This window comes from Myotis lucifugus, unplaced genomic scaffold (assembly GCF_000147115.1).
Source record: "Myotis lucifugus unplaced genomic scaffold, Myoluc2.0 scaffold_27, whole genome shotgun sequence".
Classification (NCBI taxonomy): Eukaryota; Metazoa; Chordata; class Mammalia; order Chiroptera; family Vespertilionidae; genus Myotis; species Myotis lucifugus.
Window position 1 is genome coordinate 1,748,296 of NW_005871075.1, and position 19,332 is coordinate 1,767,627.

At 44.8% G+C, this 19,332-nt stretch overlaps 2 protein-coding genes across 2 annotated transcripts in view; one reads left to right on the plus strand and one right to left on the minus strand.

Moving 5' to 3' along the window:
- PRKDC (protein kinase, DNA-activated, catalytic polypeptide) overlaps nucleotides 1-17,709 on the minus strand; it is a 187,828-nt gene extending 170,119 nt beyond the window's left edge. The window contains 10 exon segments of the mRNA XM_023751911.1: nucleotides 1,936-2,093; nucleotides 2,878-2,908; nucleotides 2,989-3,044; nucleotides 11,861-11,960; nucleotides 12,047-12,159; nucleotides 12,695-12,803; nucleotides 13,536-13,610; nucleotides 15,328-15,420; nucleotides 15,522-15,598; nucleotides 17,527-17,709. Of these exon segments, the coding sequence (XP_023607679.1) occupies nucleotides 1,936-2,093; nucleotides 2,878-2,908; nucleotides 2,989-3,044; nucleotides 11,861-11,960; nucleotides 12,047-12,159; nucleotides 12,695-12,803; nucleotides 13,536-13,610; nucleotides 15,328-15,420; nucleotides 15,522-15,598; nucleotides 17,527-17,680 (966 nt within the window). The 5' untranslated portion in view covers nucleotides 17,681-17,709.
- A 753-nt stretch (nucleotides 17,710-18,462) lies between these two features.
- Nucleotides 18,463-19,332, plus strand: part of MCM4 (minichromosome maintenance complex component 4) — a 16,828-nt gene continuing 15,958 nt past the window's right edge. The window contains 3 exon segments of the mRNA XM_014453669.2: nucleotides 18,463-18,764; nucleotides 19,118-19,230; nucleotides 19,232-19,283. Coding sequence (XP_014309155.2) covers nucleotides 18,698-18,764; nucleotides 19,118-19,230; nucleotides 19,232-19,283 — 232 coding nt within the window. The 5' untranslated portion in view covers nucleotides 18,463-18,697.

Sequence of the window (19,332 nt, forward strand, 5' to 3'; positions counted from 1 at the left end):
AGTCTGGGTGATGGGCTGAGGGCTGTTTTCCGGAAGCGGATGACTGAAGCTCCCAACCGCTCCTTGTTTTCTTTCTTTTTTTTTTTTTAATCCTTGGCCAGCTTTAGCTCTGAGGCCTCGCTGCTGAAAACATCGATACAATTTTGCGGTCCGGCTGGCTTTCAGTCCGGCTGGTTCTGGGGTTTTGTTTAGCTTCTTATTTGCAACATAGTACATAGTTGCTTAGAGTTACAGCTGAGAGGCCGGCAAGTTAGGCGGGGAACGTTGGAGTCCACAGTCACTGGAGCAATCAAGCCTCCCTGCTCGCTTCAGTGCATGGCTGCCAGCCGCCATCTTGGTTGTCAGTTAATTTGCATATACTCACTGATTAGCCAATGAAAAGGGTAGCGGTCGTACGCTAATTACCATGTTTCTCTTTTATTAGTGTAGATATGCATAGCCCATGGACACAGACAATAGTGTGGTGAAGGCCTGGGGTGGGGCAAAGAGGAAAAAGTGGAAGACATGTGTAATACCCTGAACAATTAAATTCTTTTAAAAAGGACTAAAATTAAAAAGACCTACAATACCAGAAGTTTATAAGGATGTGGGGTGACTGAAACTATCATGCATTGCTGGTGAGAATGTAAAATGGTACAACCAGCTTGGAGAAGAGAAGAGTTCAGCAGTTTCTTATAAAGTTTATAAGAAAAACCATGTGACACAGCAATTCCATTTGTAGGTTTTTACTCAAGAGAAATGAAAAAGTATGTCCCCAAAATACTTGGTCACAAATGTTCTTCGCTATTTCATTTAACGCATTGTATGCGGGAAACGTATTTATACGTTTTACGTTGACTGTAAGTAGTAGAGCCACCTGTTAGTGCGCGATAAAAACTACCCGCAAACAATGTGTTAAAACAGCTCCAAACTGGAAACCATGTAATGTCCATAAACAAACCATGATATATCCCTATAATGGAAAACTATCTGTGTCAAAGTTCAAATTGGTCTTCATGTGAATTTAACTACCACTTATAACATTCAAATTTAACTACCACTTATAACATTGCTCCAAACAAAACTTTTATTGTGACCCTCCACTTTTCCTTCAAAGCCAACCTAAGAAATCTAATTCCGTAACAGCCAGGCTGAACAGCAGGTATTTCCAGACACCGTCAGATGCTCTAAACCAGCAGTCGCTAACCAGTGGTCCGCAGACCACTGCTGGTCCGTGAGGTCCGAAAGGTTGGCGACCGCTGCTCTAAACCACAATCCCAAGCACATTCTCTTTAGCCAACTGAGACATGTTTCCAAACTTGCAGGCTCAACCACATTCTATCTAGATGGAAAACACCAGCCCAGCTGGTGTGGCTCAGTGGCTGAACATCAAACCAACCAGGAGGTTGCTGGTTCAATTCCCGGTCAGGGCACATGCCCGATTTGTGGGTTCAATCCCTGGTAGGGGGCATCCAGGAGATAGCTGATCAATGTTTCTCCCTTGTGGATGTTTCTATCTCTCCTTCTCTCTGAAATCAATAGGCAGGAAACACCCAAGAGCAAATGGGCTCTCCCTGTTCTTGAAGTAACACAAACACAAGCACCTTACTTAACAGCTGACCCTCACCTCTAGGGAGATGTGTTTCCTCATCCCCACCTGGATCTCTCTGGCTCAAAGAAGGCCAGACATCCTAGCCATTCTTTCCTTCCCCTCCTCATTACCACTTCTGAAGACTCTTGACTCTGAGGCCCTGATCACATCTGCTATCTTCCTAGCTTTCTTTCAATCCTGCTGCTATCCAGACGACTGATTAATAACCAAGCTTTTTTCCTTTAAATACTACAGAAGCTAATGAATCAACTTGTACTTATTTTTCAAATGTGTTATGCACAAGATTGGAATTTACTTTTTTTGCATGGAAAAAATATTTTTAAATGTTAGTTAAATTTTAGTACCTGTTTCAGAAAAGAGTCCAGAGCTGAATGTGCAGCTTTTTTCAATTCTACGTTTGTGTGGCTGCACCATTTTGACATGACTTCAAATAAAGAAACGTAGTTGTCCAGAAGGCAGGTGCTAAATTGAGATGCGTGCAGGGTAAATAAGTATAAGCCAGCTGCAAATGCAAATATCATTGTATTTAAAATAGGACCACAAAATGCACAACAAGGAACCAAGAAGGCTTCAGTACATGTCAAAATTAAAACTACTCATGAAGACCCGGTATCATTGCACTATAATGCCCTAAGGTCCTGATCAGAGTTCAAATGCCGCTATCCTCCACTTGAATCAACAGGTCCATGATTTCGCCAATTACCCCCAAAGCTCAGAAGTAGGAGCAAACCATCTGTATGCCCTAAATTATGCTCTAATTTTTTTAAATCATGTAATCTAGGTGTGACCATGTCAACCAAAATGTGTACTAAACACAAAGTCCCCCAAAACCTCCCCTCCTTCTCCTGTCCTAACCTACTTTACCTTCTCCTTCTCTGCCCTCCCCTCTTCTCTCCTCTCCTCTCTTTTCCCTTAGACCCGTGGTCGGCAAACCGCGGCTCGCAAGCCACATGCGGCTCTTTGGCCCCTCCACAACGTTCCCTAAAATTAACTTAATAAACTTTACTTAAAGTTTTAAGTAAAGTTTAAGTAAAGTTCGTGCGCACCCGAACGTGGTATTTTGTGGAAGAACCACACTCAAGGGGCCAAAGAGCTGCATGTGGCTCGCGAGCCGCGGTTTGCCGACCTCTGCCTTAGACCAACTGCTTATGGCATGTCAGCCTCAGGCTCAGGGCATGAATCAGCCCTAGAGCTACATTTACTTTCATTTGTAGTTTAAGTAAAAGTTTACTAAAGACATTAATTTAATAACAAATTATTCTACTTCATTAAATATAGAATCTTACCTAAGGGCACTGCATATCTCTTCAGATCAATCTATTTAAAAAAAAAATTACCATCAATGTTTGACAATCACAAGTCTCAACTGTAAAAGAATTCAAATAATATTAATTCACCTGAGGATGAATTGCCTTTAATGCAAAATCAAAAATCTCCCTTGAAGTCTGGGGATCTGGGGAAAGAAAAGAAGCTCTGTTATAAATCATAACATTATCATCTGACAAACCTCACAAATGACTTTACAAGTAACAACTTTATTTCAGACAGCTTGACATCTATATTAACCCCAACAGTCTCTTGTAAATTCAGGAATAACAACTTCTATCATTAAATTCAACTAGAGAGCTGCAAGTTATTATTACTGCTGCACAATTATTATTTCAGTAAAGTAAGAAGAAAACCTGGAATAATAAAGACATAAGTTTATATTTCAACTTACTTACAAACTGTTAGATAATCTCTGAGCCTCAGTGTTCTTATCTGTAAAAGGGGGCACTATATATTTTATTTTAGAGATGTTTGGAGAATTAAAGAGGGTCAAACACATTATTATTTCCCCAATATGCCCAAGCATTTATTCTACACATAGTAAAAGCCAACTAATTATGGGAATTACAATAATGAAAATATGATCTTTGACCTTAGTAAACATATTATCTAAAAGGGGAGATAAAACAGGCAACCAATTATACTCTGAGGCTCTAATCCTGGCCTGATTGACATCTCAGTTATTTGTATAACTGTCTCCCAAGAGGAGTCACTGCAGCTGTGCAGAAATCATGCTTTATTCATCACTGAGTTCTCTGCTCCTGTAACAGTGAATTGCAAACAGCAAAGGTTCAAGAATTGTGTGCTTTGATTGCCAGGATTGATATATTTGAAAACACAGCCCAGATGTGATAGAGGGTGAAGGGGTCAGAGAGAAACACTGGCATGTTTGGAGGATAACGCCATGAAAGACATACAAAAAAAAAGCTACTTTGGCATACAAAACAAGGAAAGATTTCTTCCGGCAGTGAGCATTCAAGACAGGCTTTATAGGCAAGGTAAGCACCTGAGCTGGACCTAAAAGAATAGGTACACCAGTTGGGAAAAAGGTCATTCAATAGAAAGTGACAGTGTACACAGAAGTGTGCAGACACAGGGCACCAGGCACTTTTGGTCTATAATGAGTGAGCTTTGTGAACATAGTGGAGCCCAGGGATTCAAGGGCCTGAGTGCTCAGCAGTGGGAATGAACGCCTTCTCAGCCTCCATGCCTTCTCCCAGGCTTTGCTTCCCCTGTCCACTCTCCTGTGCCCATCTCTCCTTCCCATGGACTGCTTCCTCTACAAGCATACTCAACTGAAGCGGCCCTTGTTGAGCTGCCACTCTGGTTTCTTTGCATTCAGACACCTCCCAGAGTAAGGCAGTACCACACTCCCTCGTCCAGATTCTCCTTATATCCTTGCCTTAGTCTCTCTGCTCTTGCTCTCTAGCTAATCTTGCTCACACTCATAGCTTTACATATTATCTCTACATTGAAGACTTCCTAATTTGTACCTTGAAGTCTAATTTGTCTTGCAAGATCCGGTTTTACACATGCAACTGCACAGTAAACATCTAAGCTTGGATGTTCTATAGGTTCAGGTTTTTGCCTGAAATCTTGTCCTTTCCCATCCCACCCAGCTTAAAAACCAGATTCAGGCAGTCCCTCTTAAAAGGCAGGCAAACTAATTTACATGGTCCTGCTCCCTTTGAGCTCTAGCACTTGGCAGGGGCATTAGGGAAGCCAAGGACATCCGAGGAGGAACTGGACTGTCTGGCATTGGGGCAGGAACTCGGGGGCAGCTTTCTCCCAGACAGAGGTGCTCACAGGGGTCATTGTTCCCATACTGAGACCTCCCCCACCACAGAGTGGACTGGCAGCCATATCTGAGTTTCCATCAGCCTGGCCCACACTGTTTGCTCTGCCCTGGTGATTCCCTGAGACTCCACCCCAGCCAACTTGCAGCCCTGCCCAAGCAGTTTGCAGATGCTTTTCCATATGAATAGCCTGTCCTGACTCAGAGCTCAGACTTTCCTAAAATCTCTTAAACAAGCAGCATCTAGCACAGCCGTGGGCAAACTACAGCGCACGGGCCAGATCCGGCCCGTTTGAAATGAATAAAACTAAAAAAAAAAAAAGACCGTACCCTTTTATGTAATGATGTTTACTTTGAATTTATATTAGTTCACACAAACACTCCATCCATGCTTTTGTTCTGGCCCTCCGGTCCAGTTTAAGAACCCATTGTGGCCCTTGAGTCAAAAAGTTTGCCCACCCCTGATCTAGCATCAGCATGCCCCATACGTATCAATAAGAGGCCCAAGGCCCAGCACTAGCACCAGCCTGCCTTGCTTCACAGCTTGGCCTCACCTGGGCACCTCCAAGCCCAATACAAGTATCAGCCATCTGCAGATCGCTTGGTAGCTCCTGCCAGGTGGTCCCAGGCAGTGGCTGACTTTGCACCTCTCTGGAAGCCCTAGAGCCAGTGCACCCGCTGGACAGCTTCAGACCATAACAGATTACAACTCTACACATCCACAAGCACCACACTCAAAGGGCAGACTCAGTGAACACCAAAGCCCCTCTAAAGCAAGTCTTGCTCCATAGAGGTGCACAGCAGCTCTTCCACTGTAGTCACAGCTGTTCCTCACAGCCAACTGGCCTGGAGGTCAACTCCTCCAGTGAGGCCAACAGCAATCAAAGCTCAACTACAAGACTGTGCACACAGCCCACACAGGGGCGTACCTCGAGTGCCCAGCTCAAGGGTCTGGGGAGGCTGAGCCACTGGGCCTAACAGGACACCTATTAGACAAGGCCAGGAGACATAGCGGCTCTACCTAATACAAAGAAACAAACATAGGGAAGCAGCCAAAATGAGGAGACAAACAAACATGTCACAGATGAAAAAACAGAAGAAATCGCCAGAAAGAGAAATAAATGAAATGGAAGCAAGCAAATTACTGGATACAGAGTTCAAAACAATGTTTCTAAGGTTGCTCAATAATCTTTTTTTTTCCACTTTTTTTAAATTTTATTTTATTATTGCTCAAGAATCTTAATGAGAGCTTCTAGGGACTCAAAAAGATCCTCAAGGGACTTAGGAGACATTCAAGGATCTCAGTGAGAAATTCAAAGACATGAAAAAGGACCAGTCAAAAATTAAGACTACACTAACTGAAATAAAGAATAATTTACAGGAATTCAACAATAGAGTAGAGGATTCTGAGAATCAAATCAACAATTTGCAATATGAGGAAGCAAAAAACACCTAATCAGAAGAGCAAAAAAGAATCCAAAAATATGAAGACAGTGTAAGGAGCCTCTCTAGAACAACCTCAGGCATACCAACATTCGCATTATGGGGGTGCCGGAAGGCCAAGAGAGAAAGGTACTGAAAAATTTGAAGAAATTATGAGAGAAAATTTTTCCTGCCTGGCGAAAGAAATGGACTTACAAGTCCAGGAAGCACAGAAGGTCCCAAATAAGAGGAACCCAAAGAGGCCCACACCAAGACACATCATAATCAAAATGCCAAGGATTAAGGACAAAGAGAGAATCTGAAAAGCAGCAAGAGAAAAGCAGTTAGTTACCTACAAGGGAACACCCATATGACTGTTATGTGCCCTGACCGGAAATTGAACTGTGACTTCCAGGTTCTTAGGCCAATGCTCAACCAGTGAGCCATGCTGGCTGGGCTCAAAATACTTTTTATAAGGATGTGCAACGAACTCAGTGAGAACTTTAACAGCTAAAAAAGGGGATAGAAAACATAAGGTAAGTTAAAAATGAAGAATCTAATAAGTGAAATGAATAATACATTAGATGAAATTGATAGATTAGATGGTATAGAGCAACGATGATGAACCTTTTGAACTCGGCGTGTCAGCATTTTGAAAAACCTTAACTTAACTCTGGTGCCGTGTCACATATAGAAATTTTTTGATATTTGCAACCATAGTAAAACAAAGATTTATATTTTTGATCTTTATTTTATATATTTAAATGCCATTTAACAAAGAAAAATCAACCAAAAAAATGAGTTCGCGTGTCACCTCTGACATGTGTGTCATAGGTTCGCCATCACTGGTATAGAGTATGGAATGAGAGATTTGGAAACAAGGTAACAGAAAATGCCCAATCAGAACAGCAAAAAGGAAAAAGAACCTTAAAAAATAAGGGTAGTTTAAGTGACCTCTGGGAAAACATCAAGCATAACAACATTGGAATCACAGGAGTGCCAGAAGGAGGAGGGAGATAACAAGGAACTGAAAACCTATTTGAAGAAATAATGACAGGCCCTAGTCCATTTGGCTCAGTGGATAGAGAGTCAGCCTGAGGACTGAAGGGTCCCAGGTTCAATTCTGGTCAAGGGCACATGCCCGGTTGCAGGCTGGATCCCCAGTAAAATGTGTGCAAGAGGCAGCCAATCAATGATTCTCATCATTGGTGTTTCTCTCTCTCCCACTCTGAAATCAATAAAAATATATTAAAAAAAAAAAAAAAAGAAACAATGACAGAATACTTCCCTAACCTGGTGAAGGAAATAGACATACAAGATAAACCGAAAGAGGTCCACACCAAGACACATCATAAGTATAATGCCAAAGGTTAAAGAAAAAGAGAATCTTAAAAGACAGTTACCTGCAAGGGAACTCCCATAAGACTGTTATTTGATTTCTCAACAGAAACTTTGCAGGACAGAAGGAATTGGCACAAAATACTTAAAGTGATGAAAAACAAGGACTTACAACCATATTTGCTGTCATTTACAATCGAAGCACAGATAAAGAACTTCCCATACGGGGTGGTGGGGGCTTGCCCGAGGTGCAGGGGGCGGGGGAGTCAACCAGGGAAAAAGGAGACATATGTAAAGCTTTAGACAATAAAAAAAAAAAAGAACTTCCCATACAAGAAAAAGGTAAAGGAGTTCATCACCAGCAAACTAGTAGTACAAGAAATGTTAAAGGGACACCTTTAGCAAGGAGAAAAAAAAGATTAAAAAATATGAAGAATAAAATGGTAATAACTACATACCTATCAATAAACCCTTTAATATACATGGATTAAATGCTGCAAGCAAAAGACATAGGGTGCCTGAATGGATAAAAAAAAACAAGACCCATACATATGCTGGGTCCAAGAGACCCTCTTCAAGATCGAAAGACACACACACTGAAAGAAAAGGAACTGAAATAGATATCACCTGCAAATAGAAACAGAAACAAAAAAAGCTGTGGTAGCAATACTTACATCATCAAAGTAGACTTTAAATCAAAGGCTATAACAAGACACAAAGAAAGACCCAACAGTTCCACTTCTGGGTATTTATCCAAAGAAACTCGGAACACAATTTCAAAAAGACATATACACTGTATATCACTATCTTCACTGCAGCATTACTTACAATAGCCAAGATATGGAAACAACCTAAGTGGCCATCGATAGACTAATGAACAAAGTAGAGATGGTACAGACACACAATGGAATAGTCATAAAAAAGAATGAAATCTTGCCTTGGCCAATGCAGCTCAGTGGTTAGAGTGCCAGCCTACACACCAGAGGGTCAATGGTTCGATTTCCGGTTAAGGCCACATACCTGGATTCCAGGTTCAAATCCCACCCTCAGTCAGGTTATGTGCAGGAGGCAAACAATCAATGTGTCTCTCTCACATGAATGTTTCTTTTTCTCTCTCTCTCCCCCTATGCCCTCCCTTCTACTCTCTCTAGAAATCAATGAAAAAATATCCATGCCCAGCCAGCGAGGCTCATTGGTTGAGGGTCGACCTATGAACCAGGAGGTCACAGTTCGATCACTGGTTAGGGCACATGCCCAGGTTTTGGGCTCGATCCCTAGTGAAGGCTGTGCAGGAGGCAGCTGATCAATAATTTTCTCTCATCATTAATGTTTCTATCACTCCCTCTCCCTTTCTCTCTGAAATCAATAAAAAAATATTTTAAAAATGAAAGCAATAAAACAATAAAAATAAATAAATAAATAAATCCTATCTAATAAAAGAGAAACATGGTAATTAGCCGTACCTCCGCTACCCTTCCCATTGGCTAATCAGGGCGATATGCAAATTAACTGCCAGCCAAGATGGCGGCCGGCAGCCAGGCAGCTTGAAGCAAACATGAGGCTTGCTTGCTTCAGTGACGGAGGAAGCCAACATTCCCCGCCTGCTGCTGCCGGCCTCTGAGCTTGCAGTTTGAAACACTGTTACAAATATAGAATCTAAACAAACTCCAGAAACCTGCTTTCATCCAGCCGGGATATCAGAGCTGGAGTTGAAACAGTGTTTCGATTATAGAACCCAAACAAACCAGATACCTGCTTTCAGCAGCCCAGGCCTCAGAGCTGGAGCCAAGCCTCAGAGCTAAAGCTGGCCCAGAATTAAAAAAAACAAAAAACAAAAAAAGGAGCGGTTGGGAGCTTCAGGCACCCACCAGCCTGAAAACAGCCCTCAGCCCCTCACCCAGACTGGCCAGGCACCCCAGTGGGGACCCCCACCCTTAAGGGTGTGTGACCAGCTGCAAACAGCCATCAGCCCCTCACCCAGGCTGGCCAGACACCCAAGCGGGACCCCCACGCTGATCCAGGACACCCTTCAGGGCAAACCAGCCAGCCCCCACCTGTGCACCAGGCCTCTATCCTATAAGAGTAAAAGGGTAATATGCCTCCCAGCACCGGGATCAGCATGACAGGGGGCAGCGCCCAAACCCCCTGATCACCCTGCGGCTCTGTGTGTGACAGGGGGCGGGGCCACAACCTCCCTATCCGCCCTGCTCTGTGCGTGACGGGGAAGGCGCCCCAACCCCCTGATCAGCCCTGCTCTGTGCCTGATAGGGGGGAGCTCCCCAATCCCCTGATTGCCCTGCGGCTCTGTGTGTGACAGGGTGCGGCGCCCCAACCCCCCCCACACACACACACACATGCCCTTGCTCTGTGTGTGACGGGGTAGAGCCATAACCTCCCCATCGGCCCTGCCCTGAGTGTGACAGTGGCGGCGCCCCAAACCCCTGATCGGCCCTGCTCTGTGGGTGATAGAGGGCGGCGCCCCAACTCCCCTATCGGCCCTACTCTGTGAGTGACAGGAGGGAGCTCCTCAACCCCCTGATCAGCCCTGCTCTGTGCATGACAGGGGGAGCTTCCCAACCCACTGATGGGCCCTGTTCTGTGCGTGGCAGGGTACGGAGCCCCAATCCCCCTGATGGGCCCTGCTCTGTGAGTGACAGGGGGCAGCGCCCCAACCCCGATTGGCCCTTCTCTGTGCGTGACAGGGGGTGGCGCCACAACCTCCCCATCGACCCTGCCTTGAGTGTGACAGGGGGCGGTGCCCCAACCCCCCAATCGGCCCTACCCTGAGCATGACTGAGGGTGGCATCGCAACCTCCCGATCCGCCCTGCTCTGTGCATGACAGGGGGCAGCGCCCCAACTCCCCAATCAGCCCTGCTCTGAGCCAGACCAGGGGCTGCACCTAGGGATTGGGCCTGCCCTCTGCCACCCGGGAGCAGGCCTAAGCCAGCAGGTCGTTATCTCCCGAGGGGTCCCAGACTGCGAGAGGGCACAGGCCAGGCTGGGGGACCCCCACTCCCCCCCCGCAGTGCACAAATTTTTGTGCACCGGGCCTCTAGTAAATAAATAAAAATGAAAGCAGGTTCTCCAACAGATATCTGCACACCCATTTTCCAGCAGCATTATTCACAACTAGAGGCCCAGTGCATGAGATTTGTGCACTCGGGGGGTCCCTCAGCCCGGCCTGTGCTCTCTCGCAGTCCAGGAGCCCATGGGGGATGTCCAACTGAGGCTTAGTGCTGTCAGTCGGACATCCTTAGCATTGCCGCGAAGGCGGGAGAGGCTCCCACCTCTGCCGCTGCGCTCATCAGCCGTGAGCCCAGCTTCTGGCTGAGCAGCGCTACCCTTATGGGAGCACACTGACCACCAGGGGACTGCTCCTGTGTTGAGTGTCTGCCCCCTGGTGGGCAGTGTGCGTCATAGCGACTGGTTGTTCCACCATTTGTTCTATTTGCATATTAACCTTTTATTATATAGGACTAGAGGCCCGGTGCACAAATTTGTGCACAGGTGGGGCCCCTCAGCCTGGCCAGCAATCGGGGCTGGCCACGGGGAGGCACCCCAAGAGGTTGGCCGGCTGCAGGAGGTTGGTTGTGGGAGCACACTGACCACCAGGGGGCAGCTCCTGCGTTGAGCGTCTTTCCCCTGGTGGTCAGTGCATGTCATAGCGACTGGTTGACAGGTCATTCCGTTTGTTCTGGTCATAACAGTCACTTAGGCTTTTATATATAGATAGATAGTGAAAGTGTAGTAGCAATCCCAGTGTCCACTGATGTATAAATAGGTTAAAAAATGTAGTATATATACTCATAAAATTGAGTATTAGCATTAAAAAGGAAATTCTGATACATATTACAACATGGATGAACCTTGAAGACATTATGCTAAGTGAAATAAGCCAGCCACAAAAGTTACATATCATGAGTGCATTTATATAACCTTGAAATAACAAAATTCAAGATGAAGATAGATCAGATGTGGTTACAGTAGGAAGGGGGAAGAAGGAGAGGTGAATGTGGCTATAAAAGGTTCGCAGGAAGGATCCTTGTGGTGATGGACTGGTTAGTATCTTGACTGTGGGGGTGCACACACAAAGCGACACATGATAAAACTGCCCAGAACTAAATCCAGATATAAAAGTATATGCACATAAAACTAGTGAAACCTGAATAAGGTCGGTAGATTTTTTTCAAAGTCAATTATGTTGGTTGTGCTATTATACTATATCACTAGCCAAAACTGGGTGAAGAACAAACATAATCTCTCTGTATTATTTTTCACAACTGCATGTGAATCCAAAATTGGTTTAAAAGTTCAAAAAATAAATGGGCAATTTATTTTAGACCTACAATTTTTGAATAAAGAATCAAGTGAAGTTAAGCAATACCTTCTTCCATGGATTTAGTGAAGTTGCACATAAGTGATGACAATCCCTTCAAACATCCTGCTACAACAGGTAGTTTGGGCTCTCTTACTGCTGATGTCATCTAAAAGGAAAGTTTTAAGAAGATACCATTAAAAAAGAAAAATACAACCAAATCTATGGAAGCAGAATATCATAAAGTTTACATACCTGGGTCTTAAGCTCACCCAGAAAAGCCCGGAACAGTTTTTCTGAATTATTTATCATCTCGCTAGGATGAACTTCCCCTAATACTCCTAAGAGCTCATATATTTTTTCTAAAACTGAAAAATAAATTTTAGGTAAATAAAGATCTAAAATAACATTTAAAAATACAGCTACTGTTAACAATGCATGTAATTACTTCCAGAATATAATATAAATATGTAAATTTAACTAAAATATAAACTTAAAAAGAGCTCAAAAAAATAAAATAACATTTAGATAAATAACAAAAATTTACAAATAAGAAAATGAGAGGATGTTTAGTTCAAAGCAAAACATACAAAAATCTAGTTTTATGTACTAGAATATTTCCTGATAAGTTTTATGCAAATCTAATATCATAAACAAATTACATTTGACATGTGTTGTGAGATTTATATTTAAATAAATCAATTTATAAAGATTAAAATTTTTATAAGCAGAAGTCTTTACACATTGTTTTTGTAGGTTTCCATTTTGGTTTATTTTCAGCAAAAAAGGATTCATCTATAAAACATGTAAGTACCTTGACAGAGACAAACCTAAGTTTTATACTAATAATTTTTAATGTTAACTTGTTAAAATATTTTAAAATAACATTTAAATGCATCTCACCTGTATCTGGTATTTTTGTTTTCAATGCAAGTTCTCCATAGAATTTGCTAAATAATTCCCCAACTCTAAATTCATCCATGAGTCTAGAACTTCTCAAAGTCTGAAGTAACTAAAGAAATACAAATAAGCATTGGCTCAAGAGGAAAATAATGAAAAGGCATCAACTACCTAAGTAAGTATGTATACAGCAAAGTTCCAGAATCCTGTGTCTCCAGGGGACTTATGTTTGGTCTCTCAGACTATTTGATAGGTAGGGGCTAAGGTGGTGATATAAGAACAGAGAGGAGTTACAAAGGGGAATAGGGTGTAAACTTAATTTTACTTTCCAAGAAACCAGGAACATGACTAAAACCATTCTCTTGGAGGCACTTAAGGACCAACAAGACCCGAAGGAATTCTAAAATAGAGATGCAAAAAGAGAGATCCATCAAAGAGAGACATACAAGTGAGAGAGAGTCCCAATGACTACTGAAATACAATATACAGACCCATTCTCATGGTAAGGTTCTAGGAAAAAACTCAGAGATACAATAAGATATATTTTGGCAATTCTTAGCAATTTTAAGAGAAAGGGTAATGAAAGTAGTGGAGGAGCAGTAAATGTCTTAGTTATTTTCCCCTTCATTCTCCTCAAAACGCAAATACTTCTTTTGCTACCCAGAAGAGACTGAGAACAAAATACCAAAGTATTGTTAGATGATGATTGGAAAACGTGCATTTTATCCACACAGAAATGTCATTAGAGCCTATCCTCCAATATCTCTAACCCAAAATTTCAATTTTCAGTTTTTTAAGGTATATGTTTAATATAGAATGCATGTATTTAGAAATATAAAATTACCTTAATAAGAAGTTCAAGGGCTGGAATCTTACATTTAGCAGCTTTATCTTTTGTATAAACACTGGTACAAGTATTCTAGGTTTTAAAAGAAGACATACCAAAAAGTCAGTAAGATCTAAAACTACATCTCTGAGAAGAGTAATACCAATATGTGCCATAACACAATTTATTATTTAGCTGTTAAAAATAACATCAGAGTATATAAATATACAGAATTAAAATTACTGAAAACACTGATGCAATATGCAATGGGGGTAATATTAATAACCAAAATAACAAAATCGATGGGGACCCACCAGGATAAAAAGAAAAAAGTTAAAGTTATTACTCTTTCTGTATTTCCCACAGCACTTGTTGCCATATATCAAGAAAGAAAGAATGGAAAACAAAAAAGGTAACTAAAGCAATTCGGAGAAGAATGGCTGGGACTCTACAGTGCAGTGCAATGAAAGCAGCAGGAGCTTTGGAAGGAGGCAACCTAGCGCCAAGACTGGGGTGAGTTTCTTAACTTGTAAACTAGAGAGATGAATATAACAAAGATTTGCTAAATATTAAGGGGCAAACTACACATTAAAGAACTTTGTAAACTATGAAGTACTCTATAAATGTCACTCCTACCCTTGAGACAATGTTTTTAAATATTAAGATTCCAATCGAGAAAGATTAGAAGTCAAAAGAGAATAAAATCAAAATCTGCTAAAAAAAAAAAAAAAAAAGACTGCTAAATCATTAAAACCATTTTCTATATTAGAGCTACTTATAATTTACTAGAGGCCCAATGCATGGGATTCGAGCACTGGGGGGGGGGGGGGGGGGGGACCCGGGGGGATCCGCCCCTTTTGGGGGGGGCCGGTCTTACCAGTCAGCCAAGCAGGGGTCCCACTGTGGGAGGGCCCTGACCACCAGGGGGCAGCTCCTGGGTTGAGCGTCTGCCCCCTGGGGGTCAGGGAGTGTCATAACAACTGGGCGACCTGTCATGCTGCTGGGCTTTTATTATATAGGAAAAAAAAACTTCCTATAAATTACCATAAACTAGATACATACTTCTTCATCAACACTGAGCATCCAAGAAGAAGAAGCAAATTTGGACAAATAAAAACAACTTACTTCAAGATGCGGCACTTGTTGAAAGCATAAATAAGTCTAATAAACAACAACTTAATTTATGATTACTAGTTCCTTAGTTAAGTTATGAGGAAACCTTAGGGAAAGCATGTTGAAAGAGAATGGGGGGCATAAAACAGGCAAATTTTTCAGACTGTTGTCAAAGAGAAGATGAACTATAAGAAATATGAATCGCCCTAACCGTTTTGGCTCAGTGGATAGAGCGTCGGCCCGCGGACTGAAAGGTCCCAGGTTCGATTCCGGTCAGGGGCGTGTACCTTGGTTTGTGGGCACATCCCCCAGTAGGGGATGTGCAGGAGGCAGCTGATCGATGTTTCTCTCTCATCGATGTTTCTAACTCTCTATCTCTCTCCCTACCTCTCTGTAAAAAATCAATAAAATATATTAAAAAAAAAAAATTTAAAGTGTTCTGAAATCTCCCCACAATTCAAAAATATAACTTATTTTGACTTTTTATAAAAGCATTACTGATCCTATGTAAAAAAAAGTTATCAAATAGTTTTTGACAATGGCCTTAGCTTATTAAATCTAAAAAAAAAGAATAGTCCACTTTATTTCTAACATAATCAAGCAGAAATAAAAAGACAGAAATTAAATAAAAACCCAAGTTGAACTCACACCATAAATTAAAATGAATATTGATAAAACTATGTTTTCTCCTCCTTACCTTAATATCAAGAGAATAAGGTGTGATCTTCTGGCCAATTTTTTCTAAGAAAATACATAAAAATTTTAGGATTTCTTCTCGACAATCACGAAACTATAAAAAAAGAAATACACACTGTAGTAATATGAGTAAGATTAAGAGTCACTTCAACATAAAGGAATATGCAAGAAAAAAAATGAAAATGTTCAACTTACTTCATCAATGCTAAGTGATTTCCGAACAAACACAAGCAAACCGAAATCTTTGGAAAAGACTAAGGAAGTCTGTAATGCTGGACAAAAAAAAAAAAAAGAGGTAAGAGAGCTACCGAGGAGCACTCCATCAACCCACCCTAAAGGGATTGCATGGTTCTGAATCCACCTTTTTAAGTAATAATATGCTGACCTAAGGCTGATGCACGTAGGCAAGGAAAACAAAATTCTAGATGTTCCACCAGGATGGGTGGATATGTCACACCTGTAATTTTACTAACTTTACAGGGGGAAAGGAAATTAAGGTTGTAAATGGATTTAAGGGTGTTAATCAGCTGACCTTAAAATGGGCAGACAATCCTGGATTACCTGGTGGACCCAATGTAATCACATGAGAGAGCCTTCAGCCCTGGAGGGAGGAAGAGTAGACACGGGAAGACAGAAGAGCAGGAGAGATTCCTAGCATGAGAGTTACTTGACCCCCTATTACTGGCTGTAAAGGTGGAGGCAGGGGGCCAGAGACAGAAGAGATGTGGGTGGCTTCTACAAGCAAGGAATGTCAACAAGAAAAAAGGGACCTCGGGACTACAATGGCAAGGACCTGAATTCTGCTTAAAAACCTGAATGAGCCCTGGCTGGTTTGGCTCAGTGGATTGAACGGTGGCCTGCGGACAGAGGGTCCCAGGTTCGATTCCAGTCAAGGGCACATGCCGGGGTGGGTTTCGGGCTCAATCCCCAGTGGGGGGCGTGCAGGAAGCAGCCGATCAATGATTCTCTCTCATCATTGATATTTCTATCTCTCCCTCCCTCTCCCTTCCTCTCTGAAATCAATAAAAAATATATTAAGAAAAAAAACGTGAATGAAAAATAAAACGAATTCTCCCCAAAAGCCTTCAAAATGTAAAGTGGCTCTGCCTGGTACCTTTGCTTTAGCTTGGCGAGACCCGTGTTGGCTTCTGATTACAGAACTGTAATACTAACAAACCTGCGTTGCTTTAAGCAGCGATAGAAAACGAATGCACTGCTCTATAATCTCTCAAGTGAAAGGACATGCATTGAATATTCGGAGTAAACTTGGAAGATTTTTTACATAATTCTGATAGTTATTAAATTTTTCCCCATTAATTTATCCTTGACAATATACAGATACTATTGTAGCATCTTGTTTACGGTATTGTTTATTTCTCCACTACATTTATTTTTTTAATATATTTTATTGATTTTTTACAGAGAGGAAGGGAGAAGAATAGAGAGTTAGAAACATTGATGAGAGAGAAACATGGATCAGCTGCCTCCTGCACATCTCCTACTGGGGATGTGCCCACAACCAAGGCACATGCCCTTGACCAGAATCGAACCCGGGACCCTTCAGTCCGCAGGCCGATGCTCTATCCACTGAGCCAAACTGGTTAAGGCTATTTCTCCACTACATTTAGCAACGACCTCTTAGGAAGAAAATCTCACCTATCTTTTAATTAAGAAGACACACCAAAGAGAAGTTCTGCTTTTTTTTTTTTTAAGGGATATCATAGACGTTTCCAAGCAGTGATGTATTTTTTAAGTGCTTTAAAAAAGCAATTTTACTACAAAAAAATACGTTCTCGTCCAGGCATTGCTAAAAAGTTAAAAGAACAGCATGACTTTTCAGTTATACTTCTGTAATGTTCCTCAAAAAGTAGGAACAACAAATGTAAAAGTTTGGAAACTGGTGAGTGTAGGCCAAATTACGGTGAAAGAAAACACTTGACTCTCGTTCTTTCTCCCCACTTTGATAGCAATGGTTGGCAAATTTAGGGCATTTTCACCAACTTTCTTTTTAAAATGCTTCTCTGGTGTTAAAAGCATTTGCCTAATGGCCTTTTATACCTAGCTACCGAATGTATGAGGACCCACAGCCAAACATCTGGACTTCAAAACACCACGGGAGAGACGCGGGACTGGGAACCTGCAGCCCCGCGGAACCCCGGCATCACCCCCGCCCCGGCACCGGGCGCCCCACGGTACCCACCCAGCACGGCGGGCCCGGCGCTCAGCACGCACTCCTGCCCCAGGCCCCGAATCAGCTGGTGACTGGCCAACGCGGCGCCGCAACGGTCAGCAGCGGACAAGGACTCCTGCAGCTGCAGCAGGGAGCCCTGCACGCCACCTGCAGGGTCGGCCATGACGCCAGCCTCGACCCGCCAAGAGCGCTCCCCCAGCCCCGCCGGAAATGTAGCGGCGCAGGGAGGCGGGCTCCGGGGCGGGGGCGGAGGCGGGGCTAGAGAAGCGGAGTTCCTAGAGCGGGCGGGGGGCGGGGCTCGCGGAGCGGGGGACCGAGTTCCCAGAGCGGGGGCGGAATTCCCAGGCGGGGGCGGGGCGGGCGCGGGGCTCGCGGGCGGGGGCGGGGGCGGGCCTGGCGGGCTGGTGGCGGGCTGGAGCCCTTCCCTGTAGGAATGGCCCGCTTAGCAGTGAACTGCCTTAGAGTTCTAACAGGCGGAGGAGTGTGTGGCACACGGCACACTCAGCGCGCGTTCACTGAAGCTTAGGGAGAAACAGGAATCCCACGCCGCGCCCAAAGCTGGGGTCTTTGGCCGGGATCTACAGCTTATCCCCTGATAAAGAGTGCAAATGCATTTGGAGCGTCTTTAGAAATGACATGCTTAAGAGATAAACAAGTACATTTTCCTTGGTCAACGACCGGGTGCAGACCAGCCCCAGCGTGAACAAGGTCTGGGGGGAAGTCCCGGATTTCCCGCGAAACTGCCGCCCGGACTGGGTCAGACCATCTGAAAGGAGGGGGGGCACCGCGCGAGGCCTGCGCCCGCCTTCTGCGAGGCGTCGCGGACAGAGCTCCGTCCCCCCTGTCGGTGCGCAGTGGCGCCTCTCGGAGGCGGAGCCACGCGGAAGCGCCGCTGTGATTGGTGAGGCGCCGCGGGAGGCGGGGACGACGGTGACGACTGCGCGGCTGGCGGGAAACCTGGTGCCAGGCTCGTCAGCTGTGGGAGCGCGGCCTCGGAGCGTAGCCCACCGAGCGCGGCCCACCGAGTGCGGCCCGGGACCCTCGTGCGTCGGAGCAGCGGGCTCTTCCCGGTAACCCCGTGACGCGGGCAGCGCGCTGCGAGAGGGTCTGTGTGGCGGCAGAGCAGCCAGAAGCGGGCGCGGCGTGACCCCGAGTGTGTCGCGGAGGTCCTCTGCGCGCCATGTCGTCCCCGGCGTCGACCCCCAGTCGCCGCGGCAGCCGCCGCAGGGCCACCCCCACGCAGACGCGTAAGTCTCCCCCGCGAGTGGGGTCGGCCGCGCGCCCCCCGCCCGCCTCTCCCTGCTCCGCCCTCCGGCCCTTTCCCGCCACCTCTGAGGGCCTTGGCCGTGGGCCCGGGGCGCTGTTTGCTCAGGGCCTGGCTCCAGGGGGCAGACTCTCGCGAGGAGGACCACGCTGGACGCCCGTTTTCCTCCCTTTCGGGAGTTTTTCTCATACAGGCCGGTTGCACATGCCGTTCTCACTTCCTTCTGCTGGGCCCGTGCTGGTTCCGTAAGGAACTAGGCTTCCCGGGAGCAGCGCACGCCCAGGAAGACCGGCCGCGAGAACTGACGGCCACCCTTTCTGTCTTGTATGTCACCAGCCCGGAGCGAGGATGCCAGGTCGCCCCCGTCGCAGAGACGCAGGGGCGAGGACTCGACCTCCACCGGGGAGCTGCAGCCCCTGCCCACGTCGCCCGGAGCCGACCTGCAGAGCCCGGACCGCCCCGGACGCGCTGTTCCTCCAGCCCGCCGCCCATGCGGCTGCAGGTGGGTGCCTGGCCCGCAGCATCCCGAGGCTAACGCACCGGTGACGCTT